The sequence below is a fragment of the Salvia hispanica genome, chromosome 3 (assembly GCF_023119035.1).
Source record: "Salvia hispanica cultivar TCC Black 2014 chromosome 3, UniMelb_Shisp_WGS_1.0, whole genome shotgun sequence".
NCBI lineage: Eukaryota > Viridiplantae > Streptophyta > Magnoliopsida > Lamiales > Lamiaceae > Salvia > Salvia hispanica.
Genome location: NC_062967.1, coordinates 8951570 through 8971150, shown reverse-complemented (window position 1 = coordinate 8971150; position 19581 = coordinate 8951570). Strand labels below are relative to the sequence as shown.

The 19581-nt window shown below is 33.4% G+C and overlaps 2 protein-coding genes, 1 non-coding gene and 1 pseudogene across 3 annotated transcripts; 2 read left to right on the top strand and 2 right to left on the bottom strand.

The window, feature by feature from the left end:
• Window positions 1–53: 53 nt before the first annotated feature.
• Window positions 54–2425, bottom strand: LOC125211820 (cytochrome b-c1 complex subunit 6-1, mitochondrial-like). Its single transcript, XM_048111757.1, has 5 exons — window positions 2297–2425; window positions 2085–2120; window positions 1812–1896; window positions 420–509; window positions 54–330 (listed from the first exon to the last, which is right to left on the bottom strand). Coding segments are annotated over exons 2-5 (210 nt in total). The 5' UTR covers window positions 2087–2120; window positions 2297–2425; the 3' UTR covers window positions 54–297.
• Window positions 2426–5497: 3072 nt separating this feature from the next.
• Window positions 5498–5569, bottom strand: TRNAE-UUC. The gene has a single exon. It is a non-coding gene; the product is annotated as a tRNA-Glu (tRNA).
• Window positions 5570–8198: 2629 nt separating this feature from the next.
• LOC125215745 (WAT1-related protein At1g25270-like) lies at window positions 8199–10486 on the top strand. The gene is made up of 7 exons (XM_048117277.1): window positions 8199–8541; window positions 8722–8784; window positions 8976–9092; window positions 9170–9419; window positions 9510–9668; window positions 9746–9897; window positions 9962–10486. The coding sequence occupies exons 1-7, from the start codon at window positions 8348–8350 to the stop codon at window positions 10257–10259; spliced, it is 1233 nt and encodes a 410-aa protein (XP_047973234.1). The 5' UTR covers window positions 8199–8347; the 3' UTR covers window positions 10260–10486.
• A 5492-nt stretch (window positions 10487–15978) lies between these two features.
• Window positions 15979–19183, top strand: LOC125209198 (annotated as a pseudogene).
• The last annotated feature ends 398 nt before the right edge of the window (window positions 19184–19581 follow it).

Here is a 19581-nt window from a genome sequence, read left to right as displayed (position 1 = left end):
TTCAAATATATTGTTACAGCCTTACTTTAAGTACAGTACATGCAAATCATAGCTTCAGTAGAAAATTAGCTGAATTATTTGATAACAAGCAACTGCAACCACAAATTCAACTTGCAAAAGCATATTTGTCCCAATTCCGAAATTCTTATTTCTCCGAAACTCAAAACTCCATGTGGCCAAGGACTTGCCTTGGAGAGAATATCTGTTCACAACAAGAACACAATAAAATTGAAGTGCCGGGTCCTTTTGAGACAAAAGAGGATAATCAGGATGAATGCCAATGTGGGTATTCTTCTGTTATTTAAGATGTGTAAATAGCTTAGTCGCAACCTGTAATAAGGAATTCCGGAAGTGAATCAGAATACAGCTTGTTAAAGAAGCAGAGTAATTAGAAGGTTTAACAGGAAAATGCAGCTTACACATTTGTCAACACAGCGCCAATAGTCAAAGTATTGTCCCGTGCAGTGCTTATGCCCCGATTCATCACCTTGAATTCTTTTAGCACATGCCTATTAACCAACAGCGTATTAGCTTTCCAAAACATCAACTTCCGTAAGCAAAACCACAGAAGCATGTGGTGTTGGGACAAAAGTTGGAAAGTGAGAAAAATAATACTAACAAATCATCACAGAAACACATGCTCACTGAAACAGCTGGAAAATATTTTTTCTCAGTTTGAAAGCTGTTAAGATTCCAAGACTAGACCACTGTACTTATAATGGGGATTTCACTGTTGTAACAACCTTATGAAAGAGCAACCGATACAAAAAGCAGATAAATTCCACACATGTTCAGATTGGGTTCATTGTTCCACCCAAAAAGTGATTTCTAAAACTTGTCTGCTGATTATACATTGCTTTGCAGAATCACATGGAACAAAAATTCAGTATCACTTTTTCCTTAGGATAATTCTAAAGTATCAAATTTACTATATTCACCTCATAGAAGTATATCATGAAGTATTGCACATATAGATCCATGAAAAGTCAAAAATTTAACTATTAAAATGCAGGTCTATGGGGGGAAATCTGTAGACAGTAGCAATGTATCAGTATGTGCACTGTACACAGGTGAATTAGCAGAATTCTCAATATGTCATGCAGAATACTCCTATTAGTTAAACAAGAGAATATCTGTCCATATAAAATTTGATTATGATTTCCTTGTCAACATTGAAGACATCAACTAGATATCACCACTTGCTTCATGTACTACTTCACTAAGTTTTGTTGTTCTTGCATCTTTATGCAACCCCCTCACACAATCAAACGGAGACCAGAAGGATCTCCTCTTATACAGGCTACACAGCAGTCATAAGCATTCAATTATAACCAACAATAAATTCGCACACGGAAAATGACAAGACAAACTATCAGAGATTAACACTAGAACAACAATACAAGTACAAAGAGTAATGAGTCTTATGAGTACTACAATCTGGCCTTTTTCTTGTAGTCCATACAATGGAATGCATACAAACAGCCTAATTGACACACAGCACAAAGAATTACTATTGCTATATTCAAACTAGAATTGACAAAAGAAGCTCAATTTAAAATAAATGATGCCAATTCAAATATTATTTGTACACATATACACAAGTAAATTACTAAGATACAGAGTGGGACTCCCTGCTACTATCACTTCAGGTTTTAAATGAATCATAGCCAATGCATAATGAGCAATAAACTAATGAATGAAAAATGAGCTACATGAACTAGCTGGAAGAGAGCTGCAGAAAACAACAACAAATGCATTGAAAAATAGACATTGAACATTTAACAATCAGTCAATTTGCCAACTAAACACACCTGATATTCTTTTAGTGGCCGTGTGCATGGAGCCTTGCACCGATCTTCGAGTTCCTTTTTAGGATCTACAGGCTCATCATCAGCCCTAAAGAAGAAAATCAAAAGCGCTCAATTAACCAGTTAGCAAATGAATGCTATCAAACATAAATTCCAAAGATATCAACTGGAAAAATTGAAACATTTTATAGTAGAAATGGAGAAAATCAGCGGGGAAAAAAAAAGAAAAAAAAAAAACAAGCGTAAAACGGGAATCGAAATTGAATGAGAACTCACATCGTTAAAAAAAGGTGAACAGCTAACCCAATCAACCTGAAAAGGAGAATAACAAAAGATAATCCAAGCAAATCCACTCAAACAAAATACGAAAAATCAAAGAAAAATTCGTCCATCATTGTAACACAACAAAAACTCAATTAAGAAATGAACATTAAATTAATGAAATATTGGACAGCAAGAGTATAAAAATTAGAAAAATAAAAACTCACCGAGCAACGATAGGCGGCGGAGATAGAGCGGAGGAAGAGGGAAGACTGATCAGATGAGATGGATCTGGCTGCGTCAAATTAACGTGTGTGCCCTACGCCTGGATTGTTCATTTCCAAAGTGCGAAATTACGATTAAGGGCTGCTGTGTTTATTTCTTTTTTTTAAATCTAAAAAGCTGATTTCATCTCCATGTGTATAATTTTAGTTATGCATTTTTTTAAAAATCTAATAAGCTGATTAAGGAGTAGTACTATTTAGTTATGCATTTTATTTAGCAAATTTCATTTCCATATATATAATTTTAGTAAAAAATTACATTATTATACAATCTATAATTTTTAAAAAATTCAAATATTATGATTGTGGCAATCGCGAGGTATTTGCTTTTGGAAGAGAAGTAGCGTGTTGGAATGTATGATGACAATTTTATGAATGCGTGTGTGATGTATGTTGTTAGGGGCCATCGCTATCGTGGCAAGATTGTACGAGGTGTTGAGGGGTTAATGCAAGGACTGAAGACAACAAATATTAGTATTGCCGGAGATTAAAGAAGTGCATATTGACATTCCATTGTCATTGCCACCACCGTCGTCACGGAAAAGTTTGCGACGACAGCAGGAGTAGGTAGTCTTTACACAAATCCTTGATGTAGATAGTTCATACAAGTTGTATAGTGGTGATAATGGATGAACTTTTAACTTTTTCAAGGTGATTTTGAGGTCTATCGATTTAATTGTTATTAGTCCACAATTGCACGCATCTTTCGTGCGACTAGGTCTAGACTGCAGAGTGGTGCATCGGAACTTATTCTTCAATTTTAGATAATAAAACATAAATTTTATATCATAAAATATAAAAAGGAAATAAATAATACAAAACAAAATTTTAAAAAAAATAATAGATTTGTCATGGGAGTAAGACCGCTGGCAGCGGTCAGAGGCAGCGGTCAGAGGGCTCCACAACCTCACCGTTTAGGTGAGACCGCTGGTCTATGGGCTTTACTTGTCACCAAGCCCGCATCTCTACGGTATGTGGCCCGGGGACTTTCCTGGGTTAGCCCGTTCGAAAATGGGCCAAAGCCCATTCACTTCATCCCATGACTTGTTAATGGCAATACAAAACTATTGAATACATATAGCGGTTTGAAAACTCTAACCGACTCCGATGTGGGATTAACTGCTAATGCTTTTGTCCCCAAAGTAATTAATTATAATTAATCAAATACGATCTAATATTTAGATCTATTGAATGGAATCTAGTTTAAAGGTAGTGATTCAAATTAATGTTTTATTCATAATTCAATAATTGGAGATGCTTTACAAGTTTCACAATCTAAAAAGAATAGTACTACTACTGTACTAAATTTAATGCAATCCTAGGTAAACTATAAGTCTTAATTTATAAAATAAGACACATTGTATTGATTTTTATCGATACGATCACAGGTGAATATTAAATTTAAATTCGACTTTATATGAAAAACTAAATACTCCCAACTAAAAACAAAAGAGTAAATTGGGAGTAAATTCTAAACTTTAGTCATAATCTGATCCTGCAACGGCTCATCTTCTACTGCACGTAAGATCTCAAGACTAAATAATGATTTATATTAAAAAATATTTATTCTTCTTTATTAGGAGTAACAATTTTTATTGATACTCGTACGTGAATATATACTCCTTCCAAAGAAATAGATAAACTTGTAAAGACATGAATTTTAATATGCTATTAGTAAAAAAAAAAGAGAACATAAGAGAGAGGGAAAATATAGTGGTATGTGATTAGTTAAAAATTTTCCATATTTGGACTTGTCTAATTTTGAATATCGGCTCAAAATAATAAAATTAGTCTATTCTTCGGACAAAGGGAGTATTTAGGTGTGTGTATGTTTGTCTAAATAGTACTCCTAATCCATAAAACAAATATGATCACATTATCTAAAATATTATTAGGTCAGATCCATATATTGCTTTGAAATAAAGTAAATTAACTATAAAAATTACTAAATGGGCAAACCCTGATATCAATAAGAAGATTAAATTAGTTAATCATTTTTATGTGTTTTATCTTTTATGAATATAAGTCCCAGCTTTTTTTGGATTGTATGTTGGTAAGAAACGAAAATAGGTTATAATCAAAATGTATAAGAGTAACATTTTTCATTTGATATATTTAGAAATTTTTCTTTTTAGTTCTACTGACATAAGTATATAGTACTCCACATAGTACATTAAATATTTTCGGTGATATATTAATTTCCTTATACTGATAGTCATTTTATCATCATGATATGAGGCTAAATAATTGAATTGTAAAGGTGCTTTAAAATTAATTTCAATAATTTCTATAATAAAAGGCATATTTAAGATGCAGTAATATAACTAGGCATCTAGATAGAAAAATTGATCAATAATATTTTAGAATACTTATAGAATTTTGCTTGGTTACTTTTTGATTGATAAGTTTGTTTAAATGATTTTTATCTAAGAAAAAAGAAAATGCTAGATGTTTATGTGCTTAGAATGTGGATAGTTAAAAAAGAAAATGTTAGATGCTTATGCGCTTAGTTAGTCACTACAAAAATTAATTTTTAGGGAAAAAAAAATTGAGATACAATTACTAGCGTTCGAAATTTTTAAAAATATCCGTGATTTAAGATGCAAAAGAAAGCGTCTCTAAGTTAAGGCAAATTATATTAATTTTTTTTAGAACGCTTTTATTTATATCCTCTAATTTTAGTTGACACACCTGCAATAAGGACATTTATAAAGACAAATAAATTATTTCAAATAAATTAAAATACCAACATGTGTTCACACAAACAGAAGATGTTTTCAACAATTATAACTAAAATGTAGACAAAATGGACTATGACATTATGAAGACAAATAAATTATTTCAAATAAAGTAAAATATGAACACGTGTACACACAAACAGATGATGTTTTCAACAATTATAACTAAAATGTAGACAAAATGGACTATGTGATGCATAATATGCGTTGCTTATAATAAGTTGGTATTTGTGAAAAACTAAGTATATCAACAATATTCATAAATAAAATACTTACTTATTCTTCTTTATTAACATTTACATAAATTCAATCACTAAGTTTCTAAATACACGTTTGATTAGAATAACTGATCGATAATATATTTGAGAATTGTATTTATAGAATTTAATTGCCAAAATAATAAAAGTTCCGTTGCCGGGAATCGAACCCGGGTCTCCTGGGTGAAAGCCAGATATCCTAACCGCTGGACGACAACGGATTTGTTATTAGCAAACATCTAAATTATAATGTTATATTTCAAACACGTTTTACATATTTTCCCTTTTTGTCCAATTCTGAATACAGATCATGACATAAATTCTTTTCCCTTAATTCTTCCCATCAAAATTTGGAGGCAAATCCTTTTCTCATATTCTTTCCATCAAAATTCGGAGGCAAATATTCTTCCTATTAAAATGTATTTCCCTTATTCTTCCCATTAAAATTAGCAGTGTTTTTTTTTCTATTTTAACAATTTTTTAATAGTTTATAATTTAATTTTATAAAATTTACATTTGAAAAAAAAAATTAATATGTTTATATTTTTCAGTAATATTTTTTTCATGAGCTCAATTTTGAGTGATGCAATGCAAGAAGCCAATAACATATACTCCCATGCACGGTCTCACTAATCTCCCTATGGTTGAAGATTAAGTTTGAAAAACTGTGTTGTGAGATAAGTTAAAAGAAAATAAAGGAGATAAATAAAAAAGATAATAAAGTAGAATATAAAATAAAGTAATACTACAATGTATTAAAACAAAATGTGTTGTTTTTTTTTAAAAAAAAAAAGAAAAAGAAAAGGTGAAATATCAAAAAAATCATGAAGTTTGTCAAATTCCAGTTCATCTGGCAACTTTAAAAATCAACTAATAAAATCATAAAGTTTGGATTTGTTTTCAATTATTATATCATGAACTGTTTTGACCGCCTACGTCAAATATATTGTGCATATTTTTTCTCGGACGATGCAATTTTCTTTGCAAATGACAATATTGTTTAATTAATTCGTAGTGACTTCCACACAAAAATATCATTACGTGACAAGTAAGAACAAATTTCAAACTTCACAATTATTCTGGTTGATATTCAAAGTTGCGTGACAAGCTATTATTTAACCAAATTTCATGAGTTTTTCCGACAATATACACAAAACAAATGACACAACAATAATTGAATAATATAAAAAATAGACTCAACTCTAAGACATAGAAAGGGAATATATTCTAAGATTTTATTAACTATAAATTTCAAGAATATTATGCAAAAATATGCATTTAGCCTATTTAGCCAAGGCAAAAGATATTGTTCCTCTTCGCAAAAGCGAAATCTTTTTATGATATGAGTAGTAATCTATCAAAACTTTTGAAGGCGCATATTACCCTATAAATGAAAAAATATGAACCACCTTAGAGTTATGAACGAAAAATGAAATTTGTCACAAATGTAATAAATGCGAATGTTTTCGGGAAGCGTTACACTTACAAGTCATGAAAAAAAGCTGCATTCACAATTTAAGAAAAAGTAAACTATTAAAAACAAATGCATTTAATTCATTTGCATGCAATTAATGGAACTCAACGCACGCCATGACGTGCACTTGCAAAAAACATACTTTACATTTTTCTAATAATTTCAAGCTGGCAATATATAAACGGAAAATTTAGACAACTAGCCAGCTAATTTGCTTCATATAAACATAACTAATTACATTAATTCTATGCACATATATAGAAATTATAATTACAATTGTAGAAACTAGAAAATCAAATCAAAATTGGATTTGAAAGGGAGTAATAAAATAAGATTTTAAAATTGGTGAGTGCATGCAGATTGGTGACGTGTCTATTAAGCCACCGCTACATTAAAAATTAGGACCACAAAACAAGCAAATTTCTGTTACATTTTGCTTTCTTCTTTCAATTTTCGGAAAGTAGCAATTAAACCTAGTTTTCTTCCCATTCATTAAATATTTTCTCTCTGTCTACAAAAAAATCTAATATTATTGTGAAAATATTCCACTCAACGCACAAATTTTTGAAAGTGTGTACATTGATAAGTTATTTAAATTGTCATTTTATATGCATACATATTTTGTATATGGTGAATAAAAATGTTACTATTTTACTACTAATTTTATTTAAATTAATAGCTCATACTCAAAATTGTAGAAGAAAATTCGACTTGGCCTTTTCTTTTTAATTTCGTAAATTTAATGCAGATTGGTCGATTTAATCTTCACATCCATTGTCTGGATTCGCGGACTCTTGTCTGTGGTCAAACCGTCAAAGTCTTTTCTCATTTTCTTCTAATCGTCTAATCTCAAAAGTAAATATCTATATAATCCTCTTTTTAATTAGAAGATAATTTTATTACATGCACGTATAATTAAAAAAGGAAAAAAGCGCAAATATATATTTATATATCTATGGATTGTACTACTAGTATATTATGTCTACATGTGATTTTTCAAATATTGCATCTCTTTTTTTTTGAGTTGTTTACAAAAATTAGTTATCTTTTTTTTTTTTTGAAAAATTTCTCTCACAGATGAGTTAGATCTCAAATATTAGCCACAATCCTTGTAATACTTTTTTTTCTATATCTCTCTCATTATATTACATTAAAATTTATGTTGTTTATCAATATTGTAATTCCTAGTTAGTAGTGTAGTGTGTGTAATTTTGAGAGTGGAGTTGACATGAACTAGATTGTAGAGTAGTAGTAAAGCCAAAAGTCAATTGAGATTTTGTTTTACATGGCCGAAAGTGCATAAAATTTAGTGATATCACCCTTCCTTCTCCTATATAAGTATCACTATCCCAACTCTCCTTTTATCAATACTTCAAGTCTCTTTTCACTTACAATTCTACACATTTATTGTGTCCAAAGTATTTATTTCCCCTTCCCAGTTCCAAATTTCAAGAAACCTAGTTAACCTGGTCCCTTTGACTTGGTCTCACACACAAACACCTAGAACACGCACTAAACTCAAAAAATGGAGAAGCTCTACAAAATCCTAGATGGATTGAAGCCGCTGATGATGATGGTGACGGTGCAGATCGCTCTCGCCGGAGTCAATATCCTCTACAAGTTGGTGGCGAACACCGGCATGAGCTTGCCCATTTTGATCGCCTACCGCTTCCTCTTTGCCGCTGCCACCATCGTCCCTCTTGCCCTCGTCCTCGAAAGGTTGTCCAATATAAACAAAATTGTCCAAAAATCACGAAGTCCGGTCAAATTCAGAAAATCGGATTATTATATTCCAAATTTACCTGAGTATTCAAATTGTACACGTAATTTTAATTAAGAAGTAGGAAAAAATAAATTTGGTGGTTGGAATTAAAGTACACCAATTTCTTATGTTTGCAGGAAAACCAGACCGAAATTGACTTGGAAGATTCTCGGTCAAGCATTTGCTTGTGGTTTGTTTGGGTGAGTTCAATCAATAAATATATTAATGTTAGGAAAATTTTCATGCATGTAGCCATTCACCTAAGTCCGAATTTGTTGTGTTGCATTTATACACACCTACATATGTATCCATTGATGTGTTATTTGGATGTTTAATTTCAAATATACTATTTGGATGTGTAATCGACTATTATTCTCAATGCTTAATGCAGGGGATCCTTGACCCAAAATTTATACGCTGCGAGCTTAGTGAAGACGTCCCCCACATTTATCGCAGCTATAACGAATCTTATTCCCGGATTTACCCTTATCCTTGCAGTGATTTTTCGGTATAGAAAGACACATTTTTCTTCTTAGTTTTATTTAAATTATATTTTCGTATAAATGATTCTATGAAACAAATTAGGATGGAGGCATTGGGATTAAAGACATGGCCCGGTAAAGCTAAGGTGGTTGGGACATTATTGAGCATAGGAGGGGCAATGCTTTTGACATTTTATAAGGGGGTTGAATTTGATTTTTTGTCAACCAAGATTGACTTCCTCCACCGGGGGGGACATGTGGCACCAACCGAACAAAAGCCCGGGAACAATGTCATGGGCCTTGTGTTGGGGCTTGCTTGCTGCTTATCTTCGTCGATCGGATTGATTTTTCAGGCAATTTATTAGATCGTGTAAATGCTTTTTTATATAATTTTTTTTCTTTTCAGAATGACAAATATATTCATGTTTTTTAATGGCAAACAGACTCAGATGACACAGTCATATCCATGTCACTATTCTAGCACTGCATGGATCTCAATCATGGGATCTCTTCAAGCTATTGTTTATGCTCTTTGTATTGAAAGAGATATGAAAATGTGGAAATTGGGATGGAACATTACACTTCTAACCGCAGCTTATATGGTAAGTTTACAAATATTAAGAAATACTATTATTAACACATTTAATTATTAACACTCTTTTTTTGTTTGCACATTTAGGGTGTTTTTGCATCAGGGATAATGTGGGTGTTCATCATGCTGTGTGTGAGGATGAGAGGGCCGCTTTATGTGTCAGTTTTCAATCCTTTGCTTCTCGTACTAGTCGCCATTGCAGGATGCTTGTTTCTACAAGAAAAGTTGCATTTGGGAAGGTAAAAAGTTATATTTGCTTTTTTACCAAAATTGAAACATATATTGATTGTAATTCGATGACAGTGTGCTAGGGGCTGTGGTGATAATAATTGGATTGTACTTAGTATTGTGGGGCAAAGGCAAAGAACTAAAAAAAGCGAAGCGTTTGATGGGATCAAAAAGATCCCCAAATCCGGCCATCGGAGAAAGTGGAAGAGAAAGCTTCGGAGGATTAAGCAATCGGAGCAATGTTATCATCGTTGCTCCAACATTTGTCCCAGAATTGGGGAGTTCAGATGTCTTTGTCTATGATGATGGTGAAGAACAAGCAGAAGAAGAAGATTTAGAGGCTAAAGTTTCTAGCACAAACATTAAAACTTGAAAAACATATGGAAAATTTAAGCCGACAATATATAAAAGGAAAATTTACTCAATTAGCCAGCTCATTAGCTTCATCTCTCATTAATAGACATCGCCAATTACATTAATTCTACGCATCTATATGGAAAATATTACTTCTACAATTGTATTTTACACATGACGTAGAAACTAGGAAAATCCAAATTGAATTAGAATGGGAGTACTAAAATATGTGTAAGATTTTAAAAATAGTGACCTCAAAACAAGCAAATTTCTGTTACATTTTGCTTTCCTCTTTCATTTTTCGGAATGTAGCAACTAAACCAAGTTTTCTTCCCATTCATTAATTGTAAATCTTTCCACAATGTAGTCACTAATGAAATATTCCCTATTTTTCTCACGGTTTCTCTTTTTCTTTGATCGACAGTTACAGAGCATTTTTTTTCTTCTATCATGAATTTTTCTGTTGTTTCTCCTCCAAATTTAACCCTCCACATTATATTATAAATATCTAAGAAATATTTTATTCGAATTATAAATGAAGAAATGAAAGAATTATTTTCTCATTTTCTGTGACGTAAAAACGCCAAGCACCTCAACAAGGGATTTTCTTTCTTGTTTTTTTTTTGATTGAATAAAAGGCTCAAACCATCAAAGGCAGTGAGCAGAAATGTTTCGACCCAACATAAAACGGACAACAAGAGCGCCAAAAAAAAACAAGCAACAAGCCAAAAACAAAGACACGAAAGAAACGAGCAACAAAACCACGACCAACACACCTCCCGCTAGGCCTGTCAAAATGGATATTGGGTATTGGGTATCCGATATCCAAACCCGAAAAAGTCGGGTAATTGGATACCCGATACCCAATTTTTCGGGTTTCGGATCGGGATCGGGTAGTGAGATTTTTGAATTTTCGGATATCGGGTTACCCGATATCCGATCGGGTATACCCGAATTACCCGATTTTTTTAATTTTATATATATTTTTATAATTTTATAAATTATCTATTCAATTAAATGAGTAATGAATTAGGGTCCGCAGTTCCAATTCTCTAAACTCAAACTGACTTACACATTGCGCATCTCACCTCTGTTCTACCTCCGTCTCGGCTCTCCCTCTCCTTCTACCTCTACCTCTCGGCGCTCTATCTGCCACCGTCCACTGCCGCCGTCGCCTATTGCAGCTAGGGATGTCAATGTAGCCCGCAACCCGTGGGCTGGCCCGAATAGCCCGCTAAATTTATAGGGTTAGGGTCGGAAATTTCTAGCCTGATAAAAATAAAACCCGATAAGCCCGCACCCGATTAACCCGCAACCTGTTAGGACCAGGCCCGGAAACCCGATGGGCTGGCCCGATAACCCACTAAAATTTATATTTTTCAATTTTTTACTCCTAATTCAACACTTCGTTGACTAATTTTATGACATAGATAACTAAAAAAAGATAACTTTCAATTTTATGGTAAATATATAAATTTTATATTGACTTTGTATTAATATAATAATTGTTAAATAAATTAATCTCACTAAAAGAATATTTAAATTTTTAACATGCATTAAAATTTCACGAAATATCACAAATATTAGTATTTTATGATTGAGTTTAAGCATATATCTCAAATTTATCATAATTAAATATTTTATATTTTACAAATATAACTAATTTTCACCATGATTTATTGGATTGTTCGAGCCTTAACCTTATCGGCAGCAACCCGATTAACCCGTCGGGCTAGCCCGAAACCCGAGCTTTTAGGGTTAGGGCAGAACTTTTACAACCCGAAAGAAATCACAACTCGGCAAGCCCACACCCGATTGACCCGCAATCCGAGTAGGGTTGGCCCGAAACCCGATGGGCCGGCCCGATTGACATCCCTAATTGCAGCGTAGAAGTTCCCGCCCCACCCTCTCCCTCTCAGCCCGATTGTGTGAATATGGACAGTTTGAGATCCTTATTCTTTAGATGATTTTTTTCTCCATTCCTCATGATTTAGGCACGTTTATGAGCATAGTGAGACTCAAGTTGGGAGAGAACTTGTTCAATGGCAGCATTCCTAATACCTTAATCTACCCGCCTCAACTTAACTTTCTTGAGCTGCAAAACAATATGCTCTCTAGTAATCTGTCGGAGAACACCGACTCCTCATCCAAGAATCAAACTAAACTTGGACAGATGAATCTCTCAAACAGTCAACAATCCTAGTACATTAAAATCGGGACTGGATACCCGATTTTTCGGGACTGGATACCCGAGTCGGGTATCCGGGTACCCAATTAGATTTTCGGATCGGGTATCAGGTATGTGATTTTGGGTTTTTCGGGGTCGAGTATCCAAAATTTTCGGATCGGGTATCCACGAATACCCGAATTGACAGCCCTACCTCCCGCCAACAAAGAGTAAGCAGCACCACTGTCCAAAACCAAGACAATCCCAGCAGAAACCAAAAGGCAAAAGAGGCGAGATGAAGTTCACCTTTGTATCAATTGGTAAGTGGAAATGGTTCTTTGATACCTTCCAGGCCATCTTCTAGCTTTAACCAGCTCATCATACATTTCTCCTGGTAGGAAAGGGAAGTTCGGGCACCACCCTTTTATCCATGAACCGAGCCTCCACAAAATTAGTTTTCTTTCAACCTCCCAATTTGGTTCAAAGTTTTGGAAAGCAACTTTATTTCTAATCCACCATATGGACCATGTAATCACATAGAAAAGGGATGTCCATATTTTCTTATCGAACTTGTAGAAAGGTACATCCATCCAAGTGAGAAAACACAAGACCGGGTCTTCGGGCAAGCTGAAGGCGAGATTCCATTGGTTACAGCAGAAGTACCACAGGCTGCTAGAGTACTTACATCCAAACATGATGTTGTTGATAGTCTCTCACTCTTCCTTGCAAAAAACGCACAGATCATCTGCAATTCCGGGAACTCCAAATCTGAAAAGTCTGTCCCTGGTGTTGAGTTTTCCTTGGAGGACAAACCACACCAAAAGTTGGGCACGAGGTGGGGCGACCTTATTCCATGCTAGTCTTCCATTCCGAGAATGGCTATCGTCTTCTCCCATGAAATGATTAACTTGCGCAAGAAAACCAGAAACAGAGAAAGCATTTGAAGTATCAAAAGTTCAATCTTTTCTCTTGTTCTATTCAAATAATTTCTATTTCTAGACCATTATTAATAATACCTATCAACTGGTGCTTTTATTGGTTTACTCCTCCTCAATCTCCAATCTGGGAATCGATTCCTACATCTTCCGTGCCCACCATCACTATAAAGGATCTGATGACTATCATGAAGGAACTCGTAGTGAAAATGAGCTCACAAACTTCAATACTCAAGTCCATGCTCTGCCGGTCTGTGTCCGTACGTCATCTGATAAGCAAAATTCATAATGCGGATTAACCAAAGCAAGCATGAAATATGCAGTCATTGGATTTGAATTTCAACTCCATGAGTTTCAGTTGCACATGAATTTCAATTTCAAGTTCAGAAAATTAAAGTAGCGAATGAAAACAATTGTTGATCAAATTGAATCAGGGAAACATACATAACCAAATTCTCGAAATTGGGGAGGTGAATTGCATATTGAATAGATTAAGTTGAATTGCAAAACATATTCACAAACCTCCAGTTCAATTCTTGGATTAAAGATGAACATAATGAAGTTGAAGTATTTCTTACTTTATGGAAAATCCACGATTCCATCGACATCAGAACGCTCATTCTCCATTGATTGAATAAATTGAAGATTGAATGAATAATTGAAATCAGCGCAGCCAAAATCTGCTTCAAATTATCGTGAATATGTTTCAAAACTGAAGAAAGAGAGAAGAAGGAAAATCATGTGATTTACGCTAGGAGAAAAACCGATGGAATTGTGTTTCCATTTCTGCTCTTCAGCGTTATTTCCTGTTTCTTTTTTTTTATATATAATTGAAAACCTGCCACATGTCAATCTAAGAATGAATCTGCTCACATATCTAACTGTACACATTGGTGGTACAATAAATGGATTGTCATTTGGGTTGTCCCAAGCTACTTGCTCCATTTTCCTTTTTGGTTGTCCCGAGCTATTTCCTTCATTTCTTTTTTTGTAAATATTTCATTTTCTCTCTCTTTCACTCTCTAACTTTTCTTCTTTCTTAATTTATTCTCTGTTCACTTAGCAATTTAAATATCAATTTTTTAAATTTTGTACCCAAACAAATCCATCGTGGAATGATTTTTTAAATTTTATACCCAAAGAAATCCATCAACTAACTTTGAAATGGGGAGAGTACCTATTTTATTTGTCATTTTATATATACTAACTAAACAACCCTAAACCCAACTTTAATCCCCATTTTATATACATGCATTATGCATATAGTGAATAATAATGTCATTTTACTAATTTATACTCTCTTCAGTTTATCTATAACTGAGTCATATTCTTTTTCGGGTGGTCCTATTATAGTTAAGTCATTTTTTGGCAATAAACAACACATCTCATCTCTCTTACTTAATTCTCTCTTCATCTTTCTATTTTATTCCCTTTTCTCTGAACCCATTTAATACAATTTTCTGAGTTACATAACCAAAAGAAATGCCTATACTATATAGGGGGCAGAAAAGTATATATATGCATGCAGAAGTGTGATAAAATGCAAACTTTATATATTGTACAAACTCTAAAATTTTCAACATAGTGTAAACACAGTGTAAAATTTCAACTTTTTGATCTCAATGCAATGTCAATACAATGTTAACACAATGTCAACACGGTGTCAACCATTGACATTGTATTGATATTTTCTGTTGATGTTATTTTGTCTTTCGTTGATATTTTTTAACGGTCCAAATCATAGTTTGAAGTTTGTACAATATATAAAATTTGTATTTGATTACATCCCTATACATATATCGTATAAATTATAATAGTTCAGACTAAAATTGTAAGAAAATTCGACATAAGATAGTAAGGAGTATTTATTAGTGATAGCTCATGAGCTATATTTCGTCGAATAATCTTCATATCTAAAATTGTCAGGATTCGCAGAATGTTGTCTGGGTTCATATCGTCATAGTCTTTTCTCTTTTCTTTTAATTTAATTCTGTCAAATCACACATTAATCACTATATAATCCTCTTCTTCCCCATAATTCTATTACATACACGTATTATTTAAAAAGGTAAAAAAGCATAAATATATACTGTACCTGCGTTTGTAAAATTGACTATTTACATAGCATGAATTTTCAAATATCACATCTGCCTAGTTTTATTTTTCTATTTTGGTTGTTGACAAAATTAGTTACTTTTTTTCACTTTTAACAAGTTTTTATTTTTAATGAATTATGTTTCAATCTCCAGTATTAATACCAATAATCATTTTTTTTCTAATCTCTTTCAGTGATCTCTCGTTACACCAATATTGTATTAAAATTGGTGTCAGTTTTTACATACGGAGGTAGTATAATCAATTCACCTTGCTAGTAGAGTTTAATTTAGATATTTACTGGAGTTGACATGCACAAGATTTTGGTATTTTCTAGTTTTAGAAACATGCCTAAAGTCAATTTAGGATTTTGTTGCATGGCCGAAAGGGCATTTTCATTCCTTTCTTACCCTATATTAGTATAGGTATCACATTACCATTTCCCCTCTTATCAATACTCCACGGCAAGTCTCTTTTCACTCACAATTTCGAAAAACCTAGCTTTCACACACAAACACCTAGAACACGCACTAAACTCAAAAATGGAGAAGCTATACATAATCTTAAATGGATTGAAGCCGCTGATGATGATGGTGACGGTGCAAATCGCTCTTGCCGGAGTTAATTTCCTCTACAAGTTGGTGGCGAACACCGGCATGAGCTTGCCCATTTTGATCGCCTACCGCTTCCTCTTTGCTAGCTAGTGCCACGATTGCCCCTCTCGCCCTCATCTTCGAAAGGTCGTTCCTGCTTGAGTAATCTTATCATATATATGAGCGTCTGAAAAATCATGAATTCTGGTCAAATTCAAAAATCAGTTGAAAAAAAATATGAATTTGCTCTATTTAGTTAAGTACTCATATTGAACACATAATATAAAATTAAATTAAATTTGGTGGTTGGATTAAATTCTCGGTCAAGCATTTGCTTGTGGTTTGTTTGGGTAAGTTCAATAAATTAAGATGCATTTGTATCAATCAATAAATATATTAATGTTAGGAAAATTTTCATGCATGTAGCCATTTACCTAAAGAACAAATTTATTTTATTGCATATATCTGATATGGATATCATATATCTGCGTAAACTCGAATTTTAGATCTTTTTTTAATGACAAACAATTATTCTTTAATCTTTATGCAAAATGCAGGGGAACCTTGAACCAAAAGTTATATGCTGCGAGCTTAGTGGTGACCTCCCCAACATTTATCGCGGGTATATCCAATCTTATTCCTGGAGTTACCCTTGTCCTTGGTGTGATTTTTCGGTATAGAAAATTTCATTTTCCTTCTTAATTAGTACTCCTTTTGTTCTATACTAGATGTCACACTTGGGTGATGATTCGAGATTTTAGAAGAGAATTTTTGTATATTGAGAGAATTTTTTACGAAAAAGAAATGTGACGTCTGTTGTTTAATAAACTAAAAAGGAAAGTATGATATTTAATTTGAAATATAAGAAGTACTACTATGTTTTTATTAAATAATATTTTTACATAATACGTGAGATATAACATTATAAAGTTATAATTAGGATGGAGGCATTGGGATTAAAGACCTGGCCTGGTAAAGCAAAGGTGGCTGGAACATTTTTGAGCATAGGAGGGGCAATGATTTTGACATTCTACAAGGGGGTTGAATTTGATTTCTTGTCAACCAAGATTGACCTCCTCCACCAGGGGGACACATGGCAACAGCCAAACAAAAGGCTGAGAACAATGTTTTGGGCCTTGTGTTGGGGCTTGGTTACTGGTTATCTATGTCGACCGGATTGATTGTTCAGGCAATTTATTAAATCGTATAAATGGTTCTTTTTTATTTAAATTTTTTCTTTTACAATGACAAATTTATTCAATTTTTAATGACGAACAGACTAAGATGTCACAATCATATCCATGTCAGTATTCTAGCACTACATTGATCTCAATCATGGGGTCCATTCAAGGTATTATTTATGCTCTTTGTATCGAAAGAGATATGAGCATGTTGAAACTGGGGTGGAACATCAAACTTCTAACAGTTGCTTACATGGTAATTTTACAAATACCAAGAACAAAAATTTTACTAACACGTTTCGTTATCAACACATTTTTAATATTTTTGCACATTTAGGGTGTTTTTGCATCAGGGATAATGCGTGTGGTGATGATGTTGTGTATGAGGATGAGAGGAGCTCTTTATGTGTCGATTTTCAATCCTTTGCTACCCGTGCTCGTCGCCATTGCAGGATGCTTGTTTCTACAGGAAAAGTTGCGTTTGGGAAGGTACAAAATAGTATTTATGTGATTTGAAAATTAAAACATATGTTGATTGATTTTTAATGACAGTGTGCTAGGAGCCGTGGTGATAGTATTTGGACTATACTTAGTATTGTGGGGTAAAGACAAAGAATTGAAAAAAGTGACCCGTGTGATGGGATCAAAGAGATCCACAATTCCTGCCATCGAAGAAAGTGGAAGAGAAAGTTTCGGAGGATTAAGTAATTGCAGCAATGTTATTGTTGTTGCTCCAAAGTTTGCCCCAAAATCGGGGGTTGCCGTTGGCTTTATCTTGGATGATGGTCAAGAAGAAGATTTAGAGGCTAAGGTTTCTAGCAAAAAAATCAAGACATAAAATATCATGTTTCATCTTACTTATATTATATGGGCAAGCCCTAAATATGTACCCCCTTAGCAATAAGAGAATGATCATGCTAGTATCTTTCTTTTGTACAACCAACATGTGACAATCTTAGGCAAGAGGAATGTAATTTTGACATGTTTGTATTGGTTCACAGACATCACCAAATAACTAAAAGAGATATTTATTTAACAAATGAACATAAAAGGCAGGCAAGTTACACTTAGTTACGATACAAAAATATATGGGGATTTGAAAAAAAGGATCGAATTTAGGGGTCCATTTAAATACATGAATGGGTGTTGTTTAATCCAGTAGGGAAAAAAATGGTAGGAGCTATGTATTTTAAATTAAATTTGAATTTTTTTTGGTGATTAGAACACATCTAAAAGTTTATTAAGGGCTTAATTAAGCCGCTTAAAGAGCATATTTGTGTCTGGCACTGGTCAAGAGCAAATAAAGGGACGACATACCTTCGCACATGCCTACACGCATAGCTGTCAACGGGTCCAACGGCACCGAGCCAAGCTCCAGCTAACCTGTTTCAAAACCCATGCGCCAAGGGTTGGAGTTGCAGAAATTAATTATGGAGTACATAATTATAAGCTGTTTATTATTTAAAATGTTGTCATATAAGTAATTATAAATACCTCCACACTCTCCACATTTATTTCCCTTTGAAGAAACCTAACTTTATCCAATCTGATTTCCACAAAGTTGATGGGAACTTTTTTGGGTGCTTTTGACATTTTACAAAGGGTGTATAGTCAATTTCTAACAATCCACATTGACATTGATCTCCTCCAGATAATAGACAAACATAAAAAGTGTGAAATAAAGGTTTATGATTTTAAGCATCAGATAATATCTTTATTTGCATGTCTCTAGTCAAATTATTCTTACTCAAAGTTTGAAAAGTGTGAAATAAAGGTTTATTTGCATGGATTATTTTTGTCAGCTTTGATTATGTTGTTAATCGTGGTTGCTATTGCTCATGCAGTTTCTTTCATTCTCAATGAGAAGTTGCAGTTTCTCCCGCAAACTGATGAATGTCACGTCGGAACTAGCAAACTTCAATACACGAGTCCATGCACCCCCAGTCTGTGTCCATGCACCGTCAGATGGTTGACTTTACCGACAATTTAACCAAGCTTGCCGGCAGTGCGATGAATTTTTTGTTTGATTTGTTCCATCGCTGCGGGGATACCAAGTTCAATACAACACTTGACATCACCAAGGCGGACGATATAATTATCAACACAGAGCCTACGACGTAACATTGTTTCCATAGATGGTGTTACTCTTGATGTTCTAAATAATGTGGTGGAGAAAACGATACCTTTATTAAAAAAATATTGTATGGATTATAACTTATAATTTAAAGTATATTTTATCGTTTTATTGGTAGGATGTAAATCAAATTTATTGTGATATATTTAAATGCACATCTATAAATATAATTATTTGTACAATAAAATTATTACTCATATTTGTGACGATATTGATTATATATTTTTATTCTATACT